This window comes from Trachurus japonicus, chromosome 2, assembly GCF_045865225.1.
Source record: "Trachurus japonicus isolate A0001 chromosome 2, Traja_1.0".
NCBI classification, from domain to species: Eukaryota; Metazoa; Chordata; class Actinopteri; order Carangiformes; family Carangidae; genus Trachurus; species Trachurus japonicus.
The window spans coordinates 15,557,724-15,581,692 of record NC_140908.1 but is presented as its reverse complement, the minus strand read 5'-3'; the positions used below and the strand labels follow the sequence as shown (position 1 = coordinate 15,581,692).

The 23,969-nt window shown below is 39.6% G+C and overlaps 2 protein-coding genes across 2 annotated transcripts; one reads left to right on the top strand and one right to left on the bottom strand.

Moving 5' to 3' along the window:
* Positions 1-593: 593 nt before the first annotated feature.
* On the top strand, positions 594-3,726 carry LOC146991022 (chloride intracellular channel protein 4-like). Its single transcript, XM_085802693.1, has 6 exons — positions 594-812; positions 2,020-2,129; positions 2,229-2,354; positions 2,508-2,614; positions 3,254-3,435; positions 3,530-3,726. Exons 1-6 carry the CDS (start codon positions 750-752, stop codon positions 3,689-3,691), a joined length of 750 nt encoding a protein of 249 aa, XP_085658819.1. The 5' UTR covers positions 594-749; the 3' UTR covers positions 3,692-3,726.
* Positions 3,727-8,041: 4,315 nt separating this feature from the next.
* On the bottom strand, positions 8,042-16,791 carry urp2 (urotensin II-related peptide). Its single transcript, XM_085793933.1, has 7 exons — positions 16,722-16,791; positions 15,767-16,060; positions 15,589-15,681; positions 11,973-12,203; positions 10,089-10,123; positions 9,614-9,770; positions 8,042-8,212 (listed from the first exon to the last, which is right to left on the bottom strand). The coding sequence occupies exons 1-7, from the start codon at positions 16,789-16,791 to the stop codon at positions 8,181-8,183; spliced, it is 912 nt and encodes a 303-aa protein (XP_085650059.1). The 3' UTR covers positions 8,042-8,180.
* Between the last annotated feature and the right edge of the window lie 7,178 nt (positions 16,792-23,969).

The window sequence follows — 23,969 nt, the reverse complement described above, 5'->3', positions numbered from 1 at the left end:
AGCGGATGTTGTTATGATGCCATGTAAAGCCCTTTGAGACAAACTGGTGGTAAAAACGGGCTATACAAATAAAATTGCCTTGCCTTGCCCAGTACAACATCTGGTGAGGTTACGGCCACATCATCCAGGAAGAGGCAACAATAGACATCTCAGATGTTGTGGGTATGAAAAAGATCTTTCTGTTCCAGATGTAACACACACTCATCCATGTGTGTATGTGTATGTGTATGTGTGTGTGTGTGTGTATGTGTGTGTGTGTGTGTAGAGCAGAGATTCCATTGCCTCCCACTCCTAAGAAATGAAGGAGCTCTTTTCATCTTCACACCGAACAAACCTCAGTGTTAAATAAATTAAAATCATATCCTAGACAAACAGCGGAAACGCATAGACAGATTTCACCTGCATCAAAACACACACACACACACACACACACACACACACACACACACACACACACACACACACACACACACACACACACACACACACACATAACATTCACATATACAAATATACACATACAAACACACACCCACTTTTTGTATGACAAAGAGGGATTGTTTGCGTGAAGGACACACTGACATACCAGAGAGTGTCAGTCCAGTACTCCAACAGACAGATTGTTCAGTCAGATAATAGTCGGTGGTTGTCATGGTTTTATTGGACATTTTATTGGACATAACGATAGATTAACCGATCTTCAACACAACCTCTCAAACCATAAGGACTGTTGACCTGGACACTTCACCATGTCCTGGTATGAATTAGCAGTTAAAAAACTTGGCTTTCCAACTATTGAGTTATTCGTAAAGGTAAGTGAAGCTTCCAAATAGTCACTATCACGGCTTTTCAGATGATTATTTACATTATTCAAACAGGTGATACTGATACTTGACCACTCACAGTGCTTTATTACTTGTCACATTGTACATTCATACCTTAGATGGACCAGCCGTCATGGGAAATGTGTGGTTCAGTAACTTGCCAAAGGACACTAAGCAGAACCGACGACCTTATAAACTGTATATAAAGAGCCTTTTTCATCCTATGATGCCAGTTAGTATCCAGTTCTGAAGTGTCAGATGCCTCCTTAAAGGGATACACCAACATTTTTTTGTGTGTCTTGCCTCACTCCTGAGTCCATGACCAGCAGATAGACACCATCCTTTAGACTGTGCGTGCAGTAACAATGGAGATAGAGCCGTATCGCCGTAATTAGCTTAGCTCAAACACTGGAAGTGTATGGGTAGTGTTAGCCTGCCTGCTACCCGAGCTGAAATCAACAGTCAGAGATTTAATTTTAGCTCTAAACTCAAACATTTCAAACATGTTTAGGTGAGAAAGTAGCCGTTTAGATCAGCAGTGTGTCGTTAATTTGTCTAAATACCAGCTGTTTACAATTTTGTTGGGATGAATTCGGCGCTACTCAAGCTAGCCGTTGTGACCAACGCACTTCCGGTTACTTTCACAAAATAAAACACCCGTTGCCCTTTACATACAGAAAACCATGACGATAGAATTTGTGCTTTTACTTTGAAACAGGAAGCTAACCTACCCTCGATGTAGCTAGCTGGAACCAAAATAAAGCGTCTTTGCTTGAACCCTCCGTTTTGACCGATCTGGTCCCGTTAGCGGCATTTGACCGCTCAAGATGCCTTACCGGAGAGTTTTGTCAGCTCTGAGACGAAGATCGGCCCGTTTAGAGTTGCTGAAGAGTTTCTCTGATGACTTTAGGTGGAGGCAGGCTAACACTACCCATACACTTCCAGTGTTTGAGCTAAGCTAATTACGGGCGATACGGCTCTATCTCCCTTGTTACTGCACACACAGTGGAAAGGATGGTGTCTATCTGCTGGTCATGGACTCGGGAGTGAGGCAAGACATGAAAAAAAAAAATTGGTGTATCCCTTTAAACTAACAGACTAAACTGACTGTGCGTCTTTCCTGCGCTGTCCACCAGACAGAACTCAATGCATTGTTTGTGTGTCTATTAATGTGTTTGTGTTGGTATTTGTGTAGGCGGGCAGTGACGGGGAGAGCATCGGTAACTGTCCGTTCTCCCAGAGGCTCTTCATGATCCTGTTGCTGAAAGGAGTCATCTTCAACGTCACCACCGTCGACCTCAAACGGTAACACACTACACACATTGTCCACTAGAGGGTGACACATACAAAAGCTAAATTTCAATCACAGTTTTTTTTTTTTTTTTTTGTGATCTGGGTTGTCAGGAAGCCAGCTGATCTCCAGGACTTAGCCCCGGGAACCAACCCTCCCTTTGTGACCTTTAATGGGGAAGTCAAGGTCGACGTCAACATGATTGAGGAGTTCTTGGAGGCAAAGTTAACCCCACCCAGGTACGCGCACATTCAGAAGAGGTTGCTAACTTGATAATCTTGCTAGTTTTTGTCAGCATAGTCCCTTTCATACTGGAGAAACAGTAGCTCATGATACATTAAGAACTGGCAGGACAAAGCATGAACTTTTTGAGTGGACTTCTCTTGCTCTAGCTACCCCAAACTGGCTCCCAAACACCCTGAAGCCAACACAGCCGGCATTGATGTGTTTTCCAAGTTTTCCGCTTACATCAAAAATCCAAGAAAAGATACCAACGACGGTAAGAGGGCATTGAGGTAGAACTGACATTTCTTCAAAAGGTGCACACTAAAAACTGTTGGGTTAAAATTAACCCAATTTTAACCCAACTGCTGGTTCAAATAAGGACGAACTCCTTTTTTGGGTTATTTTAACCGGGGTTTATCTTTTAAACCCAACTTTTGGGTTGAATATTCAACCCACAAGTTGGGTTATGCTAACTATAACGTTGGGTTATTTTTAACCCAACTATTGGGTCGTGTATAAAGCACTTTCTCGACCCAATAGTTGGGTTAAAAATAACCCAATGTTGTAGAGCGTGGACAGCATTTTTCAAATGAACCGGCCGGTTAAGTCACAGAATTACCCAACCCAACCCAACAAATGGGTTACTCACTGAAAAATAACCCAATTACTTGCACAACCCAGGAATTGGGTTAAATTCATAGCCCTATAACCCTGAAAATGGGTTTCACTCTGGAAAAACAACCCAAAAAATTTAACTCAACACCAATAACCAAGAAATTTGGTTACAGAGACAACCCAACATTTTTTAGTGTGTGGTGGAGACCAAACACAGACAGTTCACTGATACAACTTGATCGTTCTGGTCTGGTTGAGAGGTCTTAGTCTTCTCTCACTGTCTCTTTCTGTGTGCCAGCCTTAGAGAAAGCCTTGGTGAAGTCTCTTCGCCGTCTTGATGACTTCCTGCGGACCCCCCTGCCTGATGAGATCGATGCCTACGCCTCGGGCGACCTCCCCGATTCCTCCAGGAGCTTCCTGGACGGGTCTGAGCTCACTCTGGCTGACTGCAACCTCCTACCTAAACTACACATCCTTAAGGTTCAGTCAACCTGGTTTTAGATTTCAGGATCAATGTGACAATAATCTGACCGTTACAGAAGCAGTTTCCAACTCCTGTGTTTTTTGTTTCTAGGTTGTTGCTAAGAAATACAGAGGCTTTGAGATCCCAGATGACATGACGGGGTTGTGGAGGTATTTGAACAGCGCCTATCAGAGGGATGAGTTCACAAGCACGTGTCCTGCAGAGAGGGAGATTGAATTCGCCTACCTGAATGTTGCAAAACGAATCAAATAAGGAAAGAAATGATGAATGAATGAATGAATAACCAGTATAAGTAAGATGTAGAAGAAAAACACAGTCGGAGATGAGAGAAGGAACTCCACTAACCTCCACTAAAACATCTGTAAACTTCTTTTACCTTTGATATCTATGCATGTATGTGTGTGTATGTGTGAGTGTGAGTGTGTGTGTGTGTGTGTGTGTGTGTGTGCTCTCACAGGTTGGGTTGCACAGTCATCTATACCTTTATGCAAATCGTTCTATACATTAGACATCTGCTTGCAGAGTTAATTCTTGATTTCTTTGTATTCACTGTTCAGTCGATGGCAGGACCAGTTCACCATAAATAACACACAGACACACTTTATCATTCTATATTACAGTAAAAAAAAAAAATGCAAATCAACTATTAGCTCATTAGTCTAACAATCTTTACGTAATATTACATTACATTTCAATCAAAACCTTCCCAGATAGAAATTTAAACTTTTGGCATTAACTTAAACATATACTTCCACATCTGGGCATATTCCAGCTGTAGACACGTCCGGATATGGAAATAGCCAATCAGTTACAATCATTTTATGATATTTATCTAAAATATCTATAGAAGCAGTACTGGAGTAAAAGCCATTATATTATCTTATTAATCTTATGAATTGTAAGGCTTCTGCTAACCTTCATAGATCTGGTTTCCTTTTTAAATCTGTAATAATAATGATAATAACAAGGGTAATTGTCAGTGTCTAAATATATGTCCATTTAATATTTTTTACTCATTAAAATCTAAAACTATATCAATATATTAACTAAATTCAAATGGTAGCGCATTTGAAATATTAGCATACCGTCTAAACCATTTACACAATGTCTCCATTTTAATTATTCTATTCTAATGAGGATCAGATTACATAATCTTTTCCAGGAAGCTGTAAACTGATTATGAGGTAAAGAAAGCAGAATATTGATGATGAGGCTTTGAGTGCATTGCCCCACATTGATTCCTGTTCAGATACAGTGAAACATACTGGCTAGGGCTTGTGCTAAGCTAAGCTCAACATGTCTTACAGGGTTTATGGATTTAAGATACAAGTTTGTTATGGTTTGGTCCTTTAGTTCGTTATTTGTTCCATCAGTTGTATCAGTAATAACAACACTGCATTCACCAGACTGATTAATAATTTGTAGTAATTCTGGGGTTTTAAGGTGGATCTGAGAGCTCAGTGTTGTACACTTTAAAAACACACGCACATAGACAAAAAACCTCAGAAAACATTTCCCACCATTTTGACAACACATGTAGGCCTACTAGAAATAGGAAACAAATACAGAAATGCGCTGCAAATGCATGCTAATACGTGCGACTCTAAGCTAACAGCACATTTGCAATGTCTTTATGTGACATTGTCATTATGATAAACCAAACAAAGTTACTTTTAACTCTTTGTCCAACTCTGCGAACAGGGAGCTAGCTAGCCGTCTTCATAGAGGATAGTGCACTCAAGCTAGGCTTTCTCGTATTTACAATTGTGTATTTGATTGATGATTGTTTTCTGAAGTTAACCGCATTTTATCTAAGTGCATCTTTCTTAAGTTGCATTCCAATGATCGCTCCTCTCCTCCTCTTATATCTTCACTTGTAGAAGTTTATCTTAGTAGGCTATAATCCTACACAGGTGGAAAAGTTGAATTAATACGATTCAAAAACTTAACTTTAACTATGTTAAAATAATATTTACAATTTGTGATCACAAAATGATCCAGGAGATGAAAATGGCTCCTTTTTGTTGTGTTGGCCTTCAATACAATTGACCAAGCACATTTCAAACACTCTTAACCAGAGGATAAAAGCGTCATCTTTTTCCTTGTTCCCCTGAATGCATCATCATGTCACCTTTAATTACTGGGTAAATGTGTTTCAGTATGTTTCACCACTGTAACTGAGAGTTGTTAATGAACACTGCTCTGTGTTCTGGCCTTATGTCTTTATTAAACTGATTTTATCACTGGGTGTGTTCAGTTTGTCTTTATTGTAAATATGAATATTTACAGTGTACCCCTGATTGGTTATTCTGATCCGACATCTTGTAAATGAAATAATGAATCTCTTGTGTCACAACAGACTAGATGATTAAACCTAAGTGTTTATATCCGCCAGTTTGCAGCACATCATCACATTTCAATGAATGACAACAGTCTTGGTAAGTTTGTGCTCTTTGTGGCCGAGTGGCAGAGTGAAGGTTTACTGGTCATGGGTTCGATTCCTGCCTCAGTCATGTCACATCATTGCTTAAAGGGATATGCCAACATTTTTTTATTTTTTTTTTTACATTTCTTGCCTCACTCCCGAGTCCATGACCAGCAGATAGACACCATCCTTTCCACTGTGCGTGCAGTAACAAGGGAGATAGAGCCCGAATCACCCGTAATTAGCTTAGCTCAAACACTGGAAGTGTATGGGTAGTTTTAGCCTAGCTTAGCTCAAACACTGGAAGTGTATGGGTAGTGTTAGCCTGCCTCCACCTAAAGTCATCAGAGAAACTCTTCAGCAACTCTAAACGGACCGATCTTGGTCTCAGAGCTGACAAAACTCTCCGGTAAGGCATCTTGAGCGGTCAAATGCCGCTAACGGGACCAGATCGGTCAAAACGGAGGGTTCAAGCAAAGACGCTTTATTTTGGTTCAAGCTAGCTACATCGAGGGTAGGTTAGCTTCCTATTTCAAAGTAAAAGCACAAATTCTATCCTCATGGTTTTCTGTATGTAAAGGGCAACGGGTGTTTTATTTTGTGAAAGTAACCGGAAGTGCGTTGGTCACAACGGCTAGCTTGAGTAGCGCCGAATTTGTCCGAACAAAATAGTAAACAGCTGGTATTTAGACAAATTAACGACACACTGCTGATCTAAACGGCTACTTTCTCACCTAAACATGTTTGAAATGTGGATAAAGTGAAATATTTACAGAGTTTAGAGCTAAAATGAAATCAGCTTCTTACTGCTGATTTCGGCTCAGGTAGGAGGCAGGCTAACACTACCCATACACTTCCAGTGTTTGAGCTAAGCTAATTACAGCGATACGGCTCTATCTCCCTTGTTACTGCACGCACAGTGGAAAGGATGGTGTCTATCTGCTGGTCATGGACTCGGGAGTGAGGCAAGACACGAAAAAAAAATGTTGGTTGTATCCCTTTAACTTTCAACTATTCAGCTGTCATTGGACAGTCTTTGATTCCTGATAGTATAAAGCTCATTCTAACTCAGGTTCTCTGTGGCCAAAAGGTTAGTAGCCTATGTCAGGTTACCAGTCTTGGGTTCAGTTCTTGCCTTAGACATCTTTCTTGCATGTCTTTGTCAATTTCTTCTGCTAATTCAGCATGGTTCAGCAATGGCTTTCAGCATTCACACGCATTTTCCGTTAAGAAATGCTCTTTCTAGTCTTATTTTAGTGTGCTTTTATTTTGGAAAATCTTGGCATTAAGTCTAGTAGTTGAATAGTTTTTTTTAATTTAATGACATTTTGCTCAAAGTTAAAGTGGTTGTCCATTTAAATCTAAGCACATCTCTCTCTCACACACACTCTCACACACGTAAACACTCAGCATGTGCAGACACACACACTCATCACTGAGGCAACAGTGATGAGTGACCTCTGCTGAAACCCCCTGAATGTAATGATCCAACGTTTACACACCCTGGTCGGCAAACACATAACTAGGTTGCTATGGAAACCTCCGGAGGAAGAATGTCTTGCTGCTTGTATCTCGTCGGGACTAATCACACTGTGTAAAGTCCCTCTTCAAATACTTTAACAGAGCAAAATAGATCTGTATTTGTGAGATAAATTAATTACCCAGAGTTCATTGAGTCCTGGATCAAAGCTGCAGTTTTCTATTATTAAATATCTAATGACACGTGATGAGTCAGCGTTTCCTGTGTTGTTGTCATGACTCAGCAGTGACCTCAGTCTCCATAATGAACAACTGAAGAGAGTATGGCTGTAGAAAAATACAATATCAATCTTTATTGTCACAATGGGCTGTTGCTGTGCTAGGAATGAACTTTATTTTGAAGTTTTCACACACAAATCAAACTCACGTGTGCCTGTCTTGGAGGGAAACAAAGGGTTAACGGGTGTTCATGCGCCGCACACGGGCACACATCGTCTTCTCTGATTGGTCAGTCGTGTTAATTAATGAGCGAATGAAAAGGTCTGGCGCTGGCATAGGGAGGGAAGTAATGAGTGGGGGGGGTCGGGGCTTCATGATGCCATGGCAACAGTCTCCAGGGACAGGGATGGAGGGATCAGTTGGACAGAAGCTCAGACTTCAGGATGTTTGATTGATTGACTATTCCTCCCTTGTGATTGGTTTCAAAATAAAAGCTGAGTAAATTAGCATCACCAAGCTGAAGTGACACATACAAGACAAGCGGACTGTAGCAGATGGATGGATGGATGGATGGATGGATGGATCAGCGGTTCTGGGTGGGTTCGGGTCTGGGAGCGATCAGTTCTGGGAGCAGTACTTCCAGAAACACACTGTTGAGGACAGAGAATAAGAATCAATCAGAAGCTGTTTCCCAGCTGTATGGAAGTAAAGGAGACACAATAATAATCACAGAATCCTGATATAACCCTGATATAACATCTATTTGAGAAACTACCATAAGGATTTCAGTGTAAAAACCTCCATAAGACGAATGGGCAACTAAGTCAAACACATTGACGGACTATAGGGTTGTATCTTGGGCTACTGGTCCAACCAACCAAATTCATAAAAGGTTTGTGTGGGAAAAAAAGTTGTTGATTCTACATCTACATGAGATTCTGGCATTTCCCTGATGTCTCTCAGTTGGTGAAGAGCCAAAATCAAGAAGTGAGGTGAAAAGTCAAGATAACCTCTTTTTCTTAAAGTGATACGCCAACATTTTTTTTTCGTGTCTTGCCTCACTCCCGAGTCCATGACCAGCAGATAGACACCATCCTTTCCACTGTGCGTGCAGTAACAAGGGAGATAGAGCCGTATCGCCCGTAATTAGCTTAGCTCAAACACTGGAAGTGTATGGGTAGTGTTAGCCTGCCTCCACCTAAAGTCGCTAATTAGCTTAGCTCAAACACTGGAAGTGTATGGGTAGTGTTAGCCTGCCTCCTACCTGAGCCGAAATCAGCAGTCGGAAGCTGATTTTATTTTAGCTCTAAACTCTGTAAATATATCACTTTATCAACATTTCAAACATGTTTAGGTGAGAAAGTAGCCGTTTAGATCAGCAGTGTGTCGTTAATTTGTCTAAATACCAGCTGTTTACTATTTTGTTGGGACGAATTCGGCGCTATTCAAGCTAGCTGTTGTGACCAACGCACTTCTGGTTACTTTCACAAAATAAAACACCAGTTGCCCTTTACATACAGAAAACCATGAGGATAGAATTTGTGCTTTTACTTTGAAATAGGAAGCTAACCTACCCTCGATGTAGCTAGCTTGAACCAAAATAAAGCGTCTTTGCTTGAACCCTCCGTTTTGACCGATCTGGTCCCGTTAGCGGCATTTGACCGCTCAAGATGCCTTACCGGAGAGTTTTGTCAGCTCTGAGACCAAGATCGGTCCGTTTAGAGTTGCTGAAGAGTTTCTCTGATGACTTTAGGTGGAGGCAGGCTAACACTACCCATACACTTCCAGTGTTTGAGCTAAGCTAATTACGGCGATACGGCTCTATCTCCCTTGTTACTGCACGCACAGTGGAAAGGATGGTGTCTATCTGCTGGTCATGGACTCGGGAGTGAGGCAAGACACGGAAAAATAAATGTTGGTGTATCCCTTTAACACTATCCCTTAGTTCTGCTGCAATAAACTTAGACTCCGACTCCCAGGATGCTCTAAGCTCTGTCTTCTCCGTGTTATTAAAAACACAGTAGGGCAACATTTAGGCCTCTGACTTTCACCTCTTTTGTTGGTCTTCTTGGTCTGCGGTGGGAGCGACTTCTTGAAGTTTCGACCGGTTAAACTCGGGACGACGGCATCCGCGCTGGTTCTGGACACGGTGCTGTTGGCCGCTGTGGGAGGAGCCGTGGTGGACCTCAGGCCTCCATCAGCAGGAGGCTTCAAACACAGCCGCAACACAGAGAATGGATGGTATTATTATTATTATAGGCAATGACAAGGCAATAGCCCAGTTTTACAAACAGTTTGTCTCAAAGGGCTTTACATCCCATCATAACAACATCCTCTGTCCTTAGGTTGGATGGTTTACATGAAGGTTCATGATGAAGATGATTCAAACAAACATTTACATAATCACTCTTCAGCTACCTCATCATAATCATAATGAATAAGATGATTTTTGACTAAGCGAGTTTGCACAAATTAATAAGATTAATAAGAAGAGATAAGTGAATATGTTAGGCTACATGAACTCACCACTTTGGTTTTCCTTCCGGAATTTCTGCCGTTTGCTGTAAAGACAAAAAAAAACAAACACTAAATTTAAAGACCCACTGTCTTCCTCTTCACATATTTACTACCTCAGTTGGATTGTGGATTAAGATTATATCCACAACTGCCAAACTGGAGGATCAAATGGGTCACTGGTTAGAAACAGATGGTCCATATTTTACACTTTAAGATGTTAATCCATATATTAGTGGTTTTAAGATCCAAAAAAGATATCAATGTTTTCAATTTTCAATTATTTTCACAGTGATTCAATAATAATATGGCAGATTTCGGGTAAACACTGAGAGAGAAAAAGTTGGATGATGGATGCCAGGTAGTAAAATCAAGTCAAAGAACAGATGGATGTCTACCTTCGTGAGTCATTTGGTTTGTGTAAAGGTAAAGAGACACTAGATCTTTCTAGGGTGGTCACTGGCTAAACAGGAAGTAGATTTTACTCTACTGTTAGGCCTACTTGTTAAGAATATTTTCTGTAACTACCCAACTGCAAAGACAGTTGTAGGGCGCAACATTGTTGATTTGTAATGGAATGTCGGAATGTCTTTAGAGGCCAAAATTCGAACACCTTTAGTAAAGTTCAACAATTGATTGTGACAAAACTTATCAGATTTACTTTGAAAAAGATAGATATGAGACAGAGAACTATACAACAGCCAATACACACATCTGCCGAGATCTTAGGTGTGTTGTGCATGTGGAGGTTTTAGGCCTGAGGCTGGTGGTTGACTGATTGGGTGCCGCCATTTTGGTTCACAGCAAGGACAAGTTCATGTAAAGCGTTGGATCTCTGCATAGATATTTCATGCTAGGTGTCAGCGCTAATGTTTAAAGGGATACACCAACATTTTTTTTTTCGTGTCTTGCCTCACTCCCGAGTCCATGACCAGCAGATAGACACCATCCTTTTGACTGTGCGTGCAGTAACAAGGGAGATAGAGCCGTATCACCGTAATTAGCTTAGCTCAAACACTGGAAGTGTATGGGTAGTGTTAGCCTGCCTCCACCTAAAGTCACTAATTAGCTTAGCTCAAACACTGGAAGTGTATGGGTAGTGTTAGCCTGCCTCCACCTAAAGTAGCTGATTAGCTTAGCTCAAACACTGGAAGTGTATGGGTAGTGTTAGCCTGCCTCCACCTAAAGTCATCAGAGAAACTCTTCAGCAACTCTAAACGGACCGATCTTGGTCTCAGAGCTGACAAAACTCTCCGGTAAGGCATCTTGAGCGGTCAAATGCCGCTAACGGGACCAGATCGGTCAAAACGGAGGGTTCAAGCAAAGACGCTTTATTTTGGTTCAAGCTAGCTACATCGAGGGTAGGTTAGCTTCCTGTTTCAAAGTAAAAGCACAAATTCTATCGTCATGGTTTTCTGTATGTAAAGGGCAACGGGTGTTTTATTTTGTGAAAGTAACCGGAAGTGCGTTGGTCACAACGGCTAGCTTGAGTAGCGCCGAATTCGTCCAAACAAAATTGTAAACAGCTGGTATTTAGACAAATTAGCGACACACTGCTGATCTAAACGGCTACTTTCTCACCTAAACATGTTTGAAATGTTGATAAAGTGATATATTTACAGAGTTTAGAGCTAAAATGAAATCAGCTTCTGACTGCTGATTTCAGCTCAGGTAGGAGGCAGGCTAACACTACCTATACACTTCCAGTGTTTGAGCTAAGCTAATTACGGTGATACGGCTCTATCTCCATGGTTACTGCACGCACAGTGGAAAGGATGGTGTCTATCTGCTGGTCATGGACTCGGGAGTGAGGCAAGACACAAAAAAAGAAATATTGGCGTATCCCTTTAAGGTGCAAAAGCCTAAAGGGTGCCAACATGCCAACAGCATCAGTACCTCGGGTGAGGATGGTGATCTGGGACCCCAGGGTGCTGTTGAACTTCCTGTGAAGCTCCTCCAGGCCTAAGATCATCCTCATCATCTGGGCTCGTCTATTGGGACCGGGTCTCCCAGTGGTCATGGTCCCCGTGGTGGTTTTAGCGGACCGGTCCTCTCCGTCTGCTCTGGGACTCAGGAGCAGCTGCTTCAGATACTGCTTCAGATTCAGAGCTGAGGGAGGAGAGAGATCTGCAGGTAGACGGAGGAAATCTGAATTTATGATATACTGTAATGTTTAGGTCACTGTTGGGTAAGCCTAACATCCATCATAGCTTAGATCAGTGGTTCTCAACCTTTTTTACATCAAGGACCCTAAATTGACACAAGTTAGACCACGGACCCCCATTGGACCAAATTTAGAAGTAAACACCAGAAATGCACAAATATTTGTTCTGAGACTGAAGAACATTACTTTTTTATACATTTAAATCAAGGCCAATGGCGTGAATTTTTGGAAATATTATAGAGAAATTTCTGGAAAAAAGTGGTCCAATTTCTCCAAAAACATTTAAACATTTCTAGGAAGAAGTGGTAAAATTTCTCGTAAAAAATTTTCAAAATACAAATAAAAAAGTAAAAATTTTCTAGAAAAAAGCGGTAAAATTTCTAAAACAAAAAAGTTTTTAAAAAATCTAGAAAAAGTGGTAAAATTAAAAAAAAAAAAAAAACTTCCAGAAAAAAGTGGTACATGTTCAAGAAATAAATTGGGGACCCCCTTCAGATCTCTCAAGGACCCCTAGGGGTCCTCGGACCCCAGGTTGAGAACCACTGGCTTAGATTATGACGCTAGCTGCAAATATACGTTTGCATACTTTTAAACACATTTCTCAGAGCCTGATGAGTTAGTTTAGTTAAAATATTATTAAATTAAAATACATATGAATTGATATAATTAATAGGCCTATTCAACTTTGGATGGAGTATTTGGAAACACAAAAAAATTTAAATGAATGTTTCTGAAGAAATACTGAAACAATTTAAGATTTCAATGGCAGGTGAACCTCAGGAGTTATTATTACTGATGGTTCATTTAATTCCAACAGTTAAAATTACGTTGTACTTAAAGAATAAAATGAAATTTAAAAAAAAGACATGTTTGATTTCTATTCGGAAATATTTTTTTCATTGTTCACCATAACAATGTTAGTTGATTTTCAATCATCTTCATCACTGCAGCTCTGAATAAAAAGACCATACAAGAAATGATAAAAAACTAAACAATTATCCACACACTGTCTACTGCATTTTTACAGTGCAATGAAGTCTGACTTTGCCAATTAGAAATGATTTCTAGTGTTTCTTTTTATTCCAGTCATGTCATCATATTGTTAACAGTGAATGCTGATGAACGTCACTGCTGGATGTTGCTAGTGCTGAAATTGTGGTAAGAATCACTGTATAACATGTATTGCAGTGGTTCTTAAACTTTTTTTTACATCAAGGACCCTAAATTGACACAAATTAGACCATGGACAAAATTTTGAAGCAAACACCAGAAATACACAAATATTTGTTCCAAGACTGAATAAAGTTTTGTACATTCAAATTAAGGCCAATGGTGTGAATTTTTTGAAATATTATAGAGAAATTTCAGGGAAAAAAGTGGTACAATTCTCAAAAAAAAAAAAAGTTAAACATTTTCTAGAAAAAAAAAGTGGTAAAATCTTCTCGGAAAAAAAAAGTTAAAAAACAAAATCCAGAAAAAGTGGTAAAATTTCTAAAAATAAAAAAAGAATTCTCAAAAAAAAATAAAATAAGTTTAACAATAATAGAAAAAATTGTAAAATTTCAAGAAAAAGGACTCTCAAGGACTTTCTTTTTTTCTCTAACTCTTTTTTTAGTGTTTTGTTTGTTTTTATTCTGTTTTATGCTTCTTTTTTTAAAGTTTTGTCTTTATGTAAAGCACATTGAGTTGCCTTGGTATGAAATGCGCTGCTATATAAATAAAGATGCCTTGCCTTTACTCTTATATTTATACTCTCATATCATGTTAAAGCAGATATCAGTGGCAAGGCCGTTTCGGCTAATGCTGTGTTCAAGGCAGGCTTTTGAAACCGTAAGTTACAGCTTCAAGTCACAACTACGACTTGGTAGCGTTCCAGGTAACCCGTAGCTCGTGTTTTTACCGTCCTGTTGTCTGTGAAAGTTCCCTATAACGGCCACTCGTAACTTCCGACCCGTGAACTCGTACCAGATCGAACTGGTATGACTTCACAGGAAGGAAAAACACAAAGTACGAGTTTCCTTGAACGCACCATGAGTTAGCAGCCCCCGCCCTTGTCAGGCATCAATTGGTCCTCGTGCTACGTCACCACATTCACGCGCATCCCTTGGCTGCACAGGGGGGCGACCGCCACTCCGAAGGACCGCCATTCCGACGGCCTGCCAGTCCGAAAATTCCTGAAGGTCCGTCATTTCGAACTTCCCGAGGGGCCGCCGTTCCGAATGTGTTATATTTTGAAAATTGACCGGATTCTCTCGTGGTTTGACTTCCTGCCCGGCTTGACACGACGCGCCGCGGGGACAGCGCCCGACCGGCCCCTCCCCCTCCAAAGTTTCACCCAGGTGCGAGTCTGATGCATTACATCCATGGTCTGATGCAGCCGCGGCACTCCTGCTGAAAATAAATGTCCTTGCTCTGTGCTTTGGTTAGGTTTAGGCAATGTAGAAAGGAGTTGGTTAAGTTTAGTAAAAAGGTTAGGTAGAGGCCAATAAAATCGCAGTTAATATGTATCTCCCCCGGGAGTCGAACCCTGATCCACCGCATCAAGAGCAGATGCTCTGACCACTACGCTACCACCGCAATTTGGCTTGTTTACTCCGTGCTGTAAACCATTCAAGATTTTTTCAGGTTCGGAATGGCACCCTTTCTTTTAGGTTCGTAATGGCACCCTTTTCCCATAAATAATTAAGGGTCGGCATTCCGACAAATTAAAGTAAACGTTCGGAGTGGCGGCCCTTCGGAATGGCACCCTGGAACGGGCTGCACACACAGCCCTTCATGCCGTTCTCTCCCCTCATTGGATAACACTTGTATCCCACAAGGAAAATTTTCTCCTCGGGTTACAGCAGAGCAGAGTGACGGAGAGACTCGTGTTTAGGCTGAAATACTTCATGTAAGTGATTGCTGACGGAAAATAGGACTATTTAGGACTTATATTAACAAAAACATTCCACTGATATCTGCTTTAAATACTTCAGTCATGGTTCTGATGATTAAAAATTCAGCATCTGCATCATTCTGCCTAACCATCGATAGCGGCCCCCGAAATTGTGGAACTCCCTACCCCCTGAACTACATTTTATTAATGACTTGGCACTTTTTAAATCACATCTTTAAAACTCATTTATTTAGACAGGCTTTTAACATTGAGTAACTTTTGCCTTTTGATATGATACGCATTTTATCATTTGTGTTGTCTTGCTTTTGTATCTGCTATGTTACTTTGTTACTGCTATGTTTTCTGTAAAGCACTTTGATCATCTTTCTGATGTTGTAAGGTGCTATATAAATAAACTTTATTATTATTATTATCATAGTTTCCCTGCAGCGAGGACCATGGAGCTGCCCTACCTCTCTCAGTCGGTGCCGTCTCTACTCCCATCCCAAGAACCATCATCACCATCACGGCGACCTTCATCACCGACAGTTTCATCATCTTGAACACTGAACAACTGTTTTGTGTAGAATGAAAGACGGTTTCGATTCTCCAGAAGGTCTCGATTCTTCAGAAGGTCTCGATTCTTCAGACGGTCTCGATTCTTCAGACGGTCTCGATTCTCCAGAAGGTCTCGATTCTTCAGAAGGTCTCGATTCTCCAGAAGGTCTCGATTCTTCAGAAGGTCTCGATTCTCCAGAAGGTCTCGATTCTCCAGAAGGTCTCGATTCTTCAGAAGGTCTCGATTCTTCAGAAGGTCTCGATTCTCCAGAAGGTCTCGATTCTTCAGAAGGTCTCGATTCTTCAGAAGGTCTCGATTCTTCAGAAAGTCTCGATTCTTCAGAAGGTCGGTCTGATCTGATCTTTCTCCTCCGTCTTCTAGTAGTTCTTCAAACAACAGTCCAATTAAAGGAAAAGGAAAATTAGTTCTGTCATCCACTAAAAAAGAGATTAAAGACATAGCTTTGTGTGTTTTTTTTTGCTATTTTTCATTGTATATGGTCATTGACTTCAGGTAGTGACCAAGAATTGCAGGTAATTTATGGTATTTTTACTTGGAGGCAGGGCCGTTGCTAGGAATTCTGGGCCCCATTAAAGAATACTAAAGTGGGCCCCTCCCCCTAACTTTTCCAGTTTTTTTTCTTAGAGTACATATGTATATTACATACATAATTTTTTATTTAGCCTACTTTGTTTTGATGCTAATGCAGCATTACTATGAGTATTAGTCAGGGTCTTATGCAGAATAATTCAGTCATACCTTCTTCAGAAGGTCTCGATTCTTCAGAAGGTCTCGATTCTTCAGAAGGTCTCGATTCTTCTTCGATTCTAAAGTCGGTCTGATCTGATCTTTCTCCTCCGTCTTCTAGTAGTTCTTCTTCAAACCGGACTTGGTCTTCGTTCCTCTACAGTTAAATATCTGTGTGTTCATGTTTTCGTGGATGTAATGCGCCTCTAGATGAAGGCTTGTCGTTGTCGGGACGGACGGTTGCTCTTCTCTTCCCCCCGACCGATCTCGTCTTTATAAACCAGAATTTTACCCCCAAACCCGCGACTGAAGCCTCCTCGTCGGCCAATAAGCGGCCGAGAATCCTCTCTGGCCACGCCCCCTTTGACATTTGGCGAGTTTGGCAGCGATGCTTTGTATGTTTGGAGTCAAATCTATCTTTTTGTGAATGTGTGTGTTGTGTGTTCAGGCTCGTATTTAACGTGTGTGTTCTTGTGTGTGTGGCCCCGGCTGTATAGGCAGTGATAAGGTGGTTCTTAATATGTTTGCTCAGGGGCCACAAGAAGAGAAAGACCCTCTGACGCACGAGGGCCTGGAGCCGCACTGACTGCACACACACACACACAAATAAACACAACATTCAAACACAGAAAAAAGACACACAATCAGTTTGAACTTGGAAGAAAAGATGGCGCTCACACACACTGTAAAAAAGAGCACGGTATGCACTGCACATCAAAGGGCAAAGAGAGGCTGAGAAGTCGTGTCTTTGTCTCCGTCTTCGTCTTTGTCCTTCGTCGTGACGACCGATCCCGCGCAGACAGGAAGTTGACAAAGTGACGGTGGAATGCCGCCTCGCCAATAACCGACTAAACCAACCACGTCCAGCCGGAGTGACGGAGAGATGGAGAGATGGAGGGAAGATGAATGAATGAAGGCTGAGCCGACAAAATACACTGCAAAAACTCAAAATCTGTCCAAGAATATTTGTCTTATTTCTTGTCAAAATATCCCATTTTTAGTCAAAACTATACTCTTTTCGCTTAAAATAAGACTCATCACCTAAAAATTAACATGTTTTTAGATCATTTTCATTTGTTTCAAACAAACTTTCACTTGAAATGAGTAGAAAAATCTGCCAGTGAAAGCAGGTTTTTTGTGCTTGTAATAAGAAAGAAAAACTTGATCCACTATGATATTTTTCTACTTATTTTAAGTGAAAATCTGCTTGAAAGAAGTAAAAAGTGTCTAAAAACAAGCTGCTTTTAATATGATGAGTCTTATTTTAAGTAGAATGAGACTTGTTTTAACTAGAAATTACATTTTTGACTAGAAATGAGACAAATATTCTTGGTAAGATTTTGAGTTTTTGCAGTGCACTAAGGATGATAGGTGTGTGTGTGTGTGTGTGTGTGTGTGTGTGTGTGTGTGTGTGTGTGTGTGTGTGTGTGTGTGTGTGTCAGTTGCTGGGTGAAGAGAATTCAGCTGAAGAACATCCACTCATTCATTACTGGTCGGCAGAGCTTTTGACGCTGTGTGTTTATGTGTGTGTGTGTGTGTGTGTGTGTGTGTGTGAGATCAGAGAGCGACAGGAAGTGAAGGCGTCCCGAGGTAAATAAAGATTCTTCTTTTTCTTTTTCTTTTTCTTTCTCAGACGTCTTTTCTTAGCCCCAGTCTGTCTGTCTCTACTCTCGCCTTCTTTATTCATCCTTCACTTTACCCTCCAACAAAACAGCATCACCTTTTCTAAACCTTTATCCACTCAAAAACACGGTAGCTACATGGCAACAACAGTCCAATTAAAGGAAAAGGAAAATTAGTTCTGTCATCCACTAAAAAAGAATTTAAAGACATAGCTTTGTGTGTTTTTTTGCTATTTTTCATTGTATATGGTCATTGACTTCAGGTAATTTATGGTATTAGCAGGGCCGTTGCTAGGAGTTCTGGGCCCCATTAAAGAATACTAAAGTGGGCCCCTCCCCCTAACTTTTCCAGTTTTTTTTCTTAGAGTACATATGTATATTATATAGGCTACATGATTTTTTATTTGGCCTACTTTGTTTTGATGCTAATGCAGCATTACTATGAGTATCAGTAGTGTTTTCACTTGGAATAAGTAGAAAAAATCTGATAGTGGAACAAGTTTTTCTTCCTTATTAGAAGCACAAAAAACTTGCTTTCACTGGCAGATTTTTCTACTTATTTCAAGTGAAAATTTGTTTTAAACAAGTGAAAATGATCTAAAAACAAGTAAATTTTTAGGTGATGAGTCTTATTTTAAGTGGAAAGAGATTAGTTTTGACTAGAAATGAGACATTTGGACAAGAAATAAGACAAATATTCTTGGAAAGATGTTGAGTTTTTACAGTGTACTATGAGTAATAGTCAGGGTCTAAGCAGAATAAATAAGTCATACAAAGATTAGACTACTGGGGTTTTTTATGGGCCCCACTGGGCGCTGGGCCCCTAGAGTTATCATCACCTTTCTCCCTTATACGGCCCTGCTTGGAGGTAATGATATGTATGACATAATTTATATATGTAAATTTTGAATTTTTCATCTTCACTGTAAATCTCTTTTTGTCTTTTCAAGATATTTTTTGGGGCATTCTGCCTTTAATTGACAGTGGAGAGAGAATGGGGGAATGATACACAGATCGGCACAGGAATCAATCCAGCGATCACTGCATTGGGCATTGCCAACATGGGCGAGCTCTTAACCACTTGACCACTGAGCACTCCATCATTTTTCTACTTAGGTTTAGGTTTAGTTAGCATTTAGGTTTTGATATATTTGGGGCGGCCTAGTGGAAGATGACTCGGGTTAATGTAATAAAAGTAATAACTATTCATTGGTTAGGTAGATTTGATGCTGAAGGTTAAAAGAAACCTAATTAGAAACCATCTCATGATGGGATCAACTCAACCCAGGCCCGGCCCCTGGCATAAACCCTCTATGCGGTTGTTTAGGGCCACAGCCGTTAGGTGGGGGGCCACATGATCAGAAAGGTACCGGGGTTCATCAAGTCATTTAAACATCCTGAGGTCTGCACGTGCAGCTATGAGCTTTATATGTAATGTGAAGTCAATATTCAGCTTCTTTTATCTCACATTTGAGACATTTGGTGACAATAGAACGGCAGAATGACAACATTTGTGCTCAAAAAGCAATCTGACAAAATGTCATTTTAGACTTGTTTTCTACACTTATCTATTACTGTATTCATATCCTATTTCAAGCACCAAAACAGTTCATTCTCATGACTGAAGGAGTGTTTTCACAAGGGATTGGACATTTTTCTAAAAGCAGACCTCAAATTTCCAGCATTTGTCCTAAATTATTTCTTTCTACAGTGTTCTAGGACAAACTGGCCTCAGTGTGCTTACAGCGGAGGTTCTAATATTTAGACATAAAACACTGGAGTATTGTTACATCTGCAAGTATCTTAAAAAGATCAATGTAAGAAAATATGTAAAAGTGGAGAAAATGGCCTCAAACCTCAGAGGGATAAACACGTCTGTATTCAGTTTTAACCAGTGATTTGGTGTTTGTCTTAGAGTGCAGGGCCACAAACAAAAACCTTGTTTAGGGGGCCACCAACATGCTAGGACCGGCCCTGACTAAACCCTCAGCGTTTAAAACTGACACCTTCTAAGAACTGAATGGTCAGTATGTCGGGTATACTGTAGCAGGGAAAACTGGACCCAGGTACAGAAACTGGTACGGTGCAATGAAAATATAATTTATCCAACTCCCAGGGCAGAAAAACAACTGGAAAGCAAAACCCAACAGGAACATGATGGGACGAATGCAGACGGTCCAACAAAGGACAACCGGAAAAAACTGAGGTTAAATACACAAGGGACAAACGAGACACAGGTGGTGCAATCAGACACATGGACACACAGGAAGACAAGACAGGAACTTCAAAATAAAACAGGAACTAAACAGGGAAAGAGAGACCTACTAGAGACCACACCTTCCTGTTAAAAAAAACTCACCTGTTTACATTTTATCAAGATATAAAGTCTAACAATTGAAGGTGTGGTTGCACTTATAATTTAAATGAATACCTTAAAGGGATAGTAGCATTTTTTTTTTTAAAGTGGGGTTGTATGATCTCCAAATAGCCCCTAAGTACTTTAATTGCAGTAGAAGACTCTCTGCACTCCTCCCGTTAGCAACGCCAGCCCATAATAGCCCTGCCCAGAGATTTACAACATACAGTGTTGTGAACAGACCCAAAGAAACGGCCTATTTTCACGGCCTAAAAGAGGTTTTACCTGGAAAAAAAACACAGTTCCATTGTTCACTATAATATAATTTTTTCCAGCCCCTCAAAGTTCAGGAAAAACACAGTGAACAATGGAACTGTGTTTTTTTTTTTTCAGGTAAAACCTCTTTTAAGCCGTGAAAATAGGCCGTTTCTTTGGGTCTGTTCACAACACTGTATGTTATAGGCAAGGCATCTTTATTTATATAGTGCATTTCATACCAAGGCAACTCAATGTGCTTTACATTAAGACAAAACATAAAAAAAAAGAAGCATAAGGCAGAATAAAAACAAACAAAACACTAAAAACAGAGTTAAAAGCAAGAGCAAATAAAAGTAAAAGAAAGAAAAAAAAATAGATAAAGTTTTAAGTTCTCAGCTATAAGCACGTGAAAAGAGAAATGTTTTTAACCTGGATTTAAAAGTGCTCACAGTTGGGGCTGTATAAATCTTGTGTTATAAATCTCTGGGCAGGGCTATTATGGGCTGGCGTTGCTAACGGGAGGAGTGCAGAGAGTCTTCTACTGCAATTAAAGTACTTAGGGGCTATTTGGAGATCATACAACCCCACTTTAAAAAAAATGTTACTATCCCTTTAACCTGTGAAACCTGCCTCTAAAATAAAGCTGGCTATTTCAGGATATAACACAATCCATCCGTCCATCCATCCATCCATCCATCCATCATCCATCCCTTCAGTTCACAGAGGCAAGTAACAGAAAAGCTGCAGCTTCAGCATTTCCATCCAGTCACCACTAGGTGGCAGCGTGCCTCTTTATTCAGACCTTCAGCACAGTTGAAGCTCGACGGTGAAACAGATGATGATGTCCACCTAAAGCTGCATATACATTCACTCTATTACTAATGAAATCTTTCCTAGAATCCAGAGGGTAAATTGTATTATTTCAAAAATACAACCCTGCTTCTGTCCAGGAGAGAAACCTGACTCTAAAACCTACATTTACCACGAGACATTATATCGTTTTGTATTATATAAATATAATATTAGATTTCTGACGATAAATGTATTAAATTCTTATCTTTAAACCAAGGATTTCCCCATTTATATTATTTAATACATTCTAATTACAATTTACAAGACATGAGGGCAATCTGAAAAAAAGTTTTTGAAAACATGAAAACAATAATCCAGCTCATATTAATCCAAATCTTAATATGAATAATAAAAAAAAACTATGTAAAGGAAGGAAGAAACAATTAATAGCAAGTTATGAATGGAAAAAAAATGAATTGTTGAATGAAAAGTGTCATTATGTTCAATTTGTTGGAAACTGAAAACAGTCGATCCTTAAAAGGTATTTACTTAATATTTTGTTAATGTGATGTAATTTCACATTGATCTAAATTTGAGGCTTTTATCAACAAATGGTGAACATGAGTTTATCAATAATGCAGATCGCACAAGAATGTTGACACTGTAAAAATGTACATTTAATAATTTGTAGTTTGACATCCACAACCATCAGTATAATTTAAGTTTCTATTAATTCTATTAAATTACTCAAAATGATGAAATGACATGAACGAAAACTCTTCTTTGAGATTATTATTTTCACAAAGTCCTTATAGAAAGACAATTAATCTAATCAACACACTGTAAAATAATCATTTTAAAATAATAAAGAGCATGAAACTGCAAAATACCTTCAAATATATATATAAAAAAAATTACATTACAGTATTTCTTGAAATATTTTGAGATAACATTAAAAAAGCAAAAATTGTATAAGAAAAAAAAGCATAATTGTAACATTAATTACTAAATTATGTATAGAATTCAATAGAATTTGTACAATCTGCTTTGTACATAACTATAATTATGATGACAGTACTTTTTTTTAACTCTTTATCTATTTTATTTTATTTTACTTTTATTTGCTCTTGCTTTTAACTCTGTTTTTAGTGTTTTGTTTGTTTTTATTCTGTCTTATGCTTCTTTTTTTTAATGTTTTGTCTTTATGTAAAGCACATTGAGTTGCCTTGGTATGAAATGCGCTGCTATATAAATAAAGATGCCTTACCTTTTTGTATTTTTCTTTTTTATATTTCTGTATGAAGAAAATTAATTTAAATAACTAATTATTCTAATACGTTATTATTTCTACTGAATTACTGTAATAGTATTTTGAATTCCAATTTATGATTGAATTGTACATTTTAATACATATATATAATGTAATAACACATGTATATGACACATGACAGGTTTCAACTCTTAAACTCTTAAACAAGTGACACAGGTCCACAACAAAAAGAGAGAAAAAGAAAAGTGAGAAAAAGAGGAGGAGAGGAGAGATAGAGTGGAATAAAGAGAGAGATGGTGTCTGAGTGATGGAGAGGAAGAGGAGAGCACCCGGGGGAGAGAAGAGGGAGAAAGAGAAAGAGGAGGAAGGTCAGACATGGGAACGAAGAGGAGGAGAGAGGGTGAAAGTGAAAATGGAAAGAGAGGAAGAGAGTGTGTGTGTGGAGGGAGAGAGAGAGAGAGAGAGGGATGACGGTGACGGAGAAGAAGTGTGTGTGTGTGTGTGAGATCAGAGAGTGAGAGAGTGATTTGTTTTCAGTGAAAGGTGAGGCCACTTAGCCGAGGCGTAGAGCTACAGCGGAATCTATTACCATGTGTCAAAGGAAACACGAGAAGGGCATGACCTGACCGTGTGTGTGTGTGTGTGTGTGTGTGTGTGTGTGTGTGTGTGTGTGAGTGACAGAGAGACAGGGGAGTAAAAAAAAATCAAGTGTGTGTTGCTTTTGCAAGAGGATGAGTGTGTTTGATATTACAGGAGAGAGAGGGAGGGAATGTGAACAGGGCCGTACAGGGGAGAAAGGTGATGGGGGCCCAGCGCCCAGTGGGGCCCATAAAAAACCCCAGTAGTCTAATCTTTGTATGACTGATTTATTCTGCGTAAGACCCTGACTAATACTCATAGTACACTGTAAAAACTCTACATCTTTCCAAGAATATTTGTCTTATTTCTTGTCCAAATGTCTCGTTTCTAGTCAAAACTAATCTCTTTCCACATAAAATAAGACTCATCACCTTAAAAATGAACTTGTTTTTAGATCATTTTCACTTAAATTCACAATAAATAGAAAAATCTGCCAGTGAAAGTAAGTTTTTTGTGCTTGTAATAAGGAAGAAAAACTTGCTCCACTATCAGATTTTTTCTATTTATTCCAAGTGAAAATCTGCTTGAAAGAAGTAAAAAGTGTCTAAAAACAAGCTGCTTTTAATATGATGAGTCTTATTTTAAGTAGAATGAGATTAGTTTTGACTAGA

Bases quoted from the DNA above. Each gene is read 5' to 3' on its own strand.
- LOC146991022 (XM_085802693.1), top strand. From the start codon at position 750: ATGTCCTGGTATGAATTAGCAGTTAAAAAACTTGGCTTTCCAACTATT. The intron at 2,355-2,507 runs GTACGCGCACAT...CTCTTGCTCTAG, and splicing joins GCAAAGTTAACCCCACCCAG to CTACCCCAAACTGGCTCCCA. The intron at 2,615-3,253 runs GTAAGAGGGCAT...TCTGTGTGCCAG, and splicing joins AAGAAAAGATACCAACGACG to CCTTAGAGAAAGCCTTGGTG.
- urp2 (XM_085793933.1), bottom strand. From the start codon at position 16,791: ATGTCAAAGGGGGCGTGGCCAGAGAGGATTCTCGGCCGCTTATTGGCC. The intron at 9,771-10,088 runs GTGAGTTCATGT...CTGTGTTTGAAG, and splicing joins CCGGAAGGAAAACCAAAGTG to CCTCCTGCTGATGGAGGCCT. The intron at 8,213-9,613 runs GTGAAAGTCAGA...TGTCCTCAACAG, and splicing joins CAAGAAGACCAACAAAAGAG to TGTGTTTCTGGAAGTACTGC.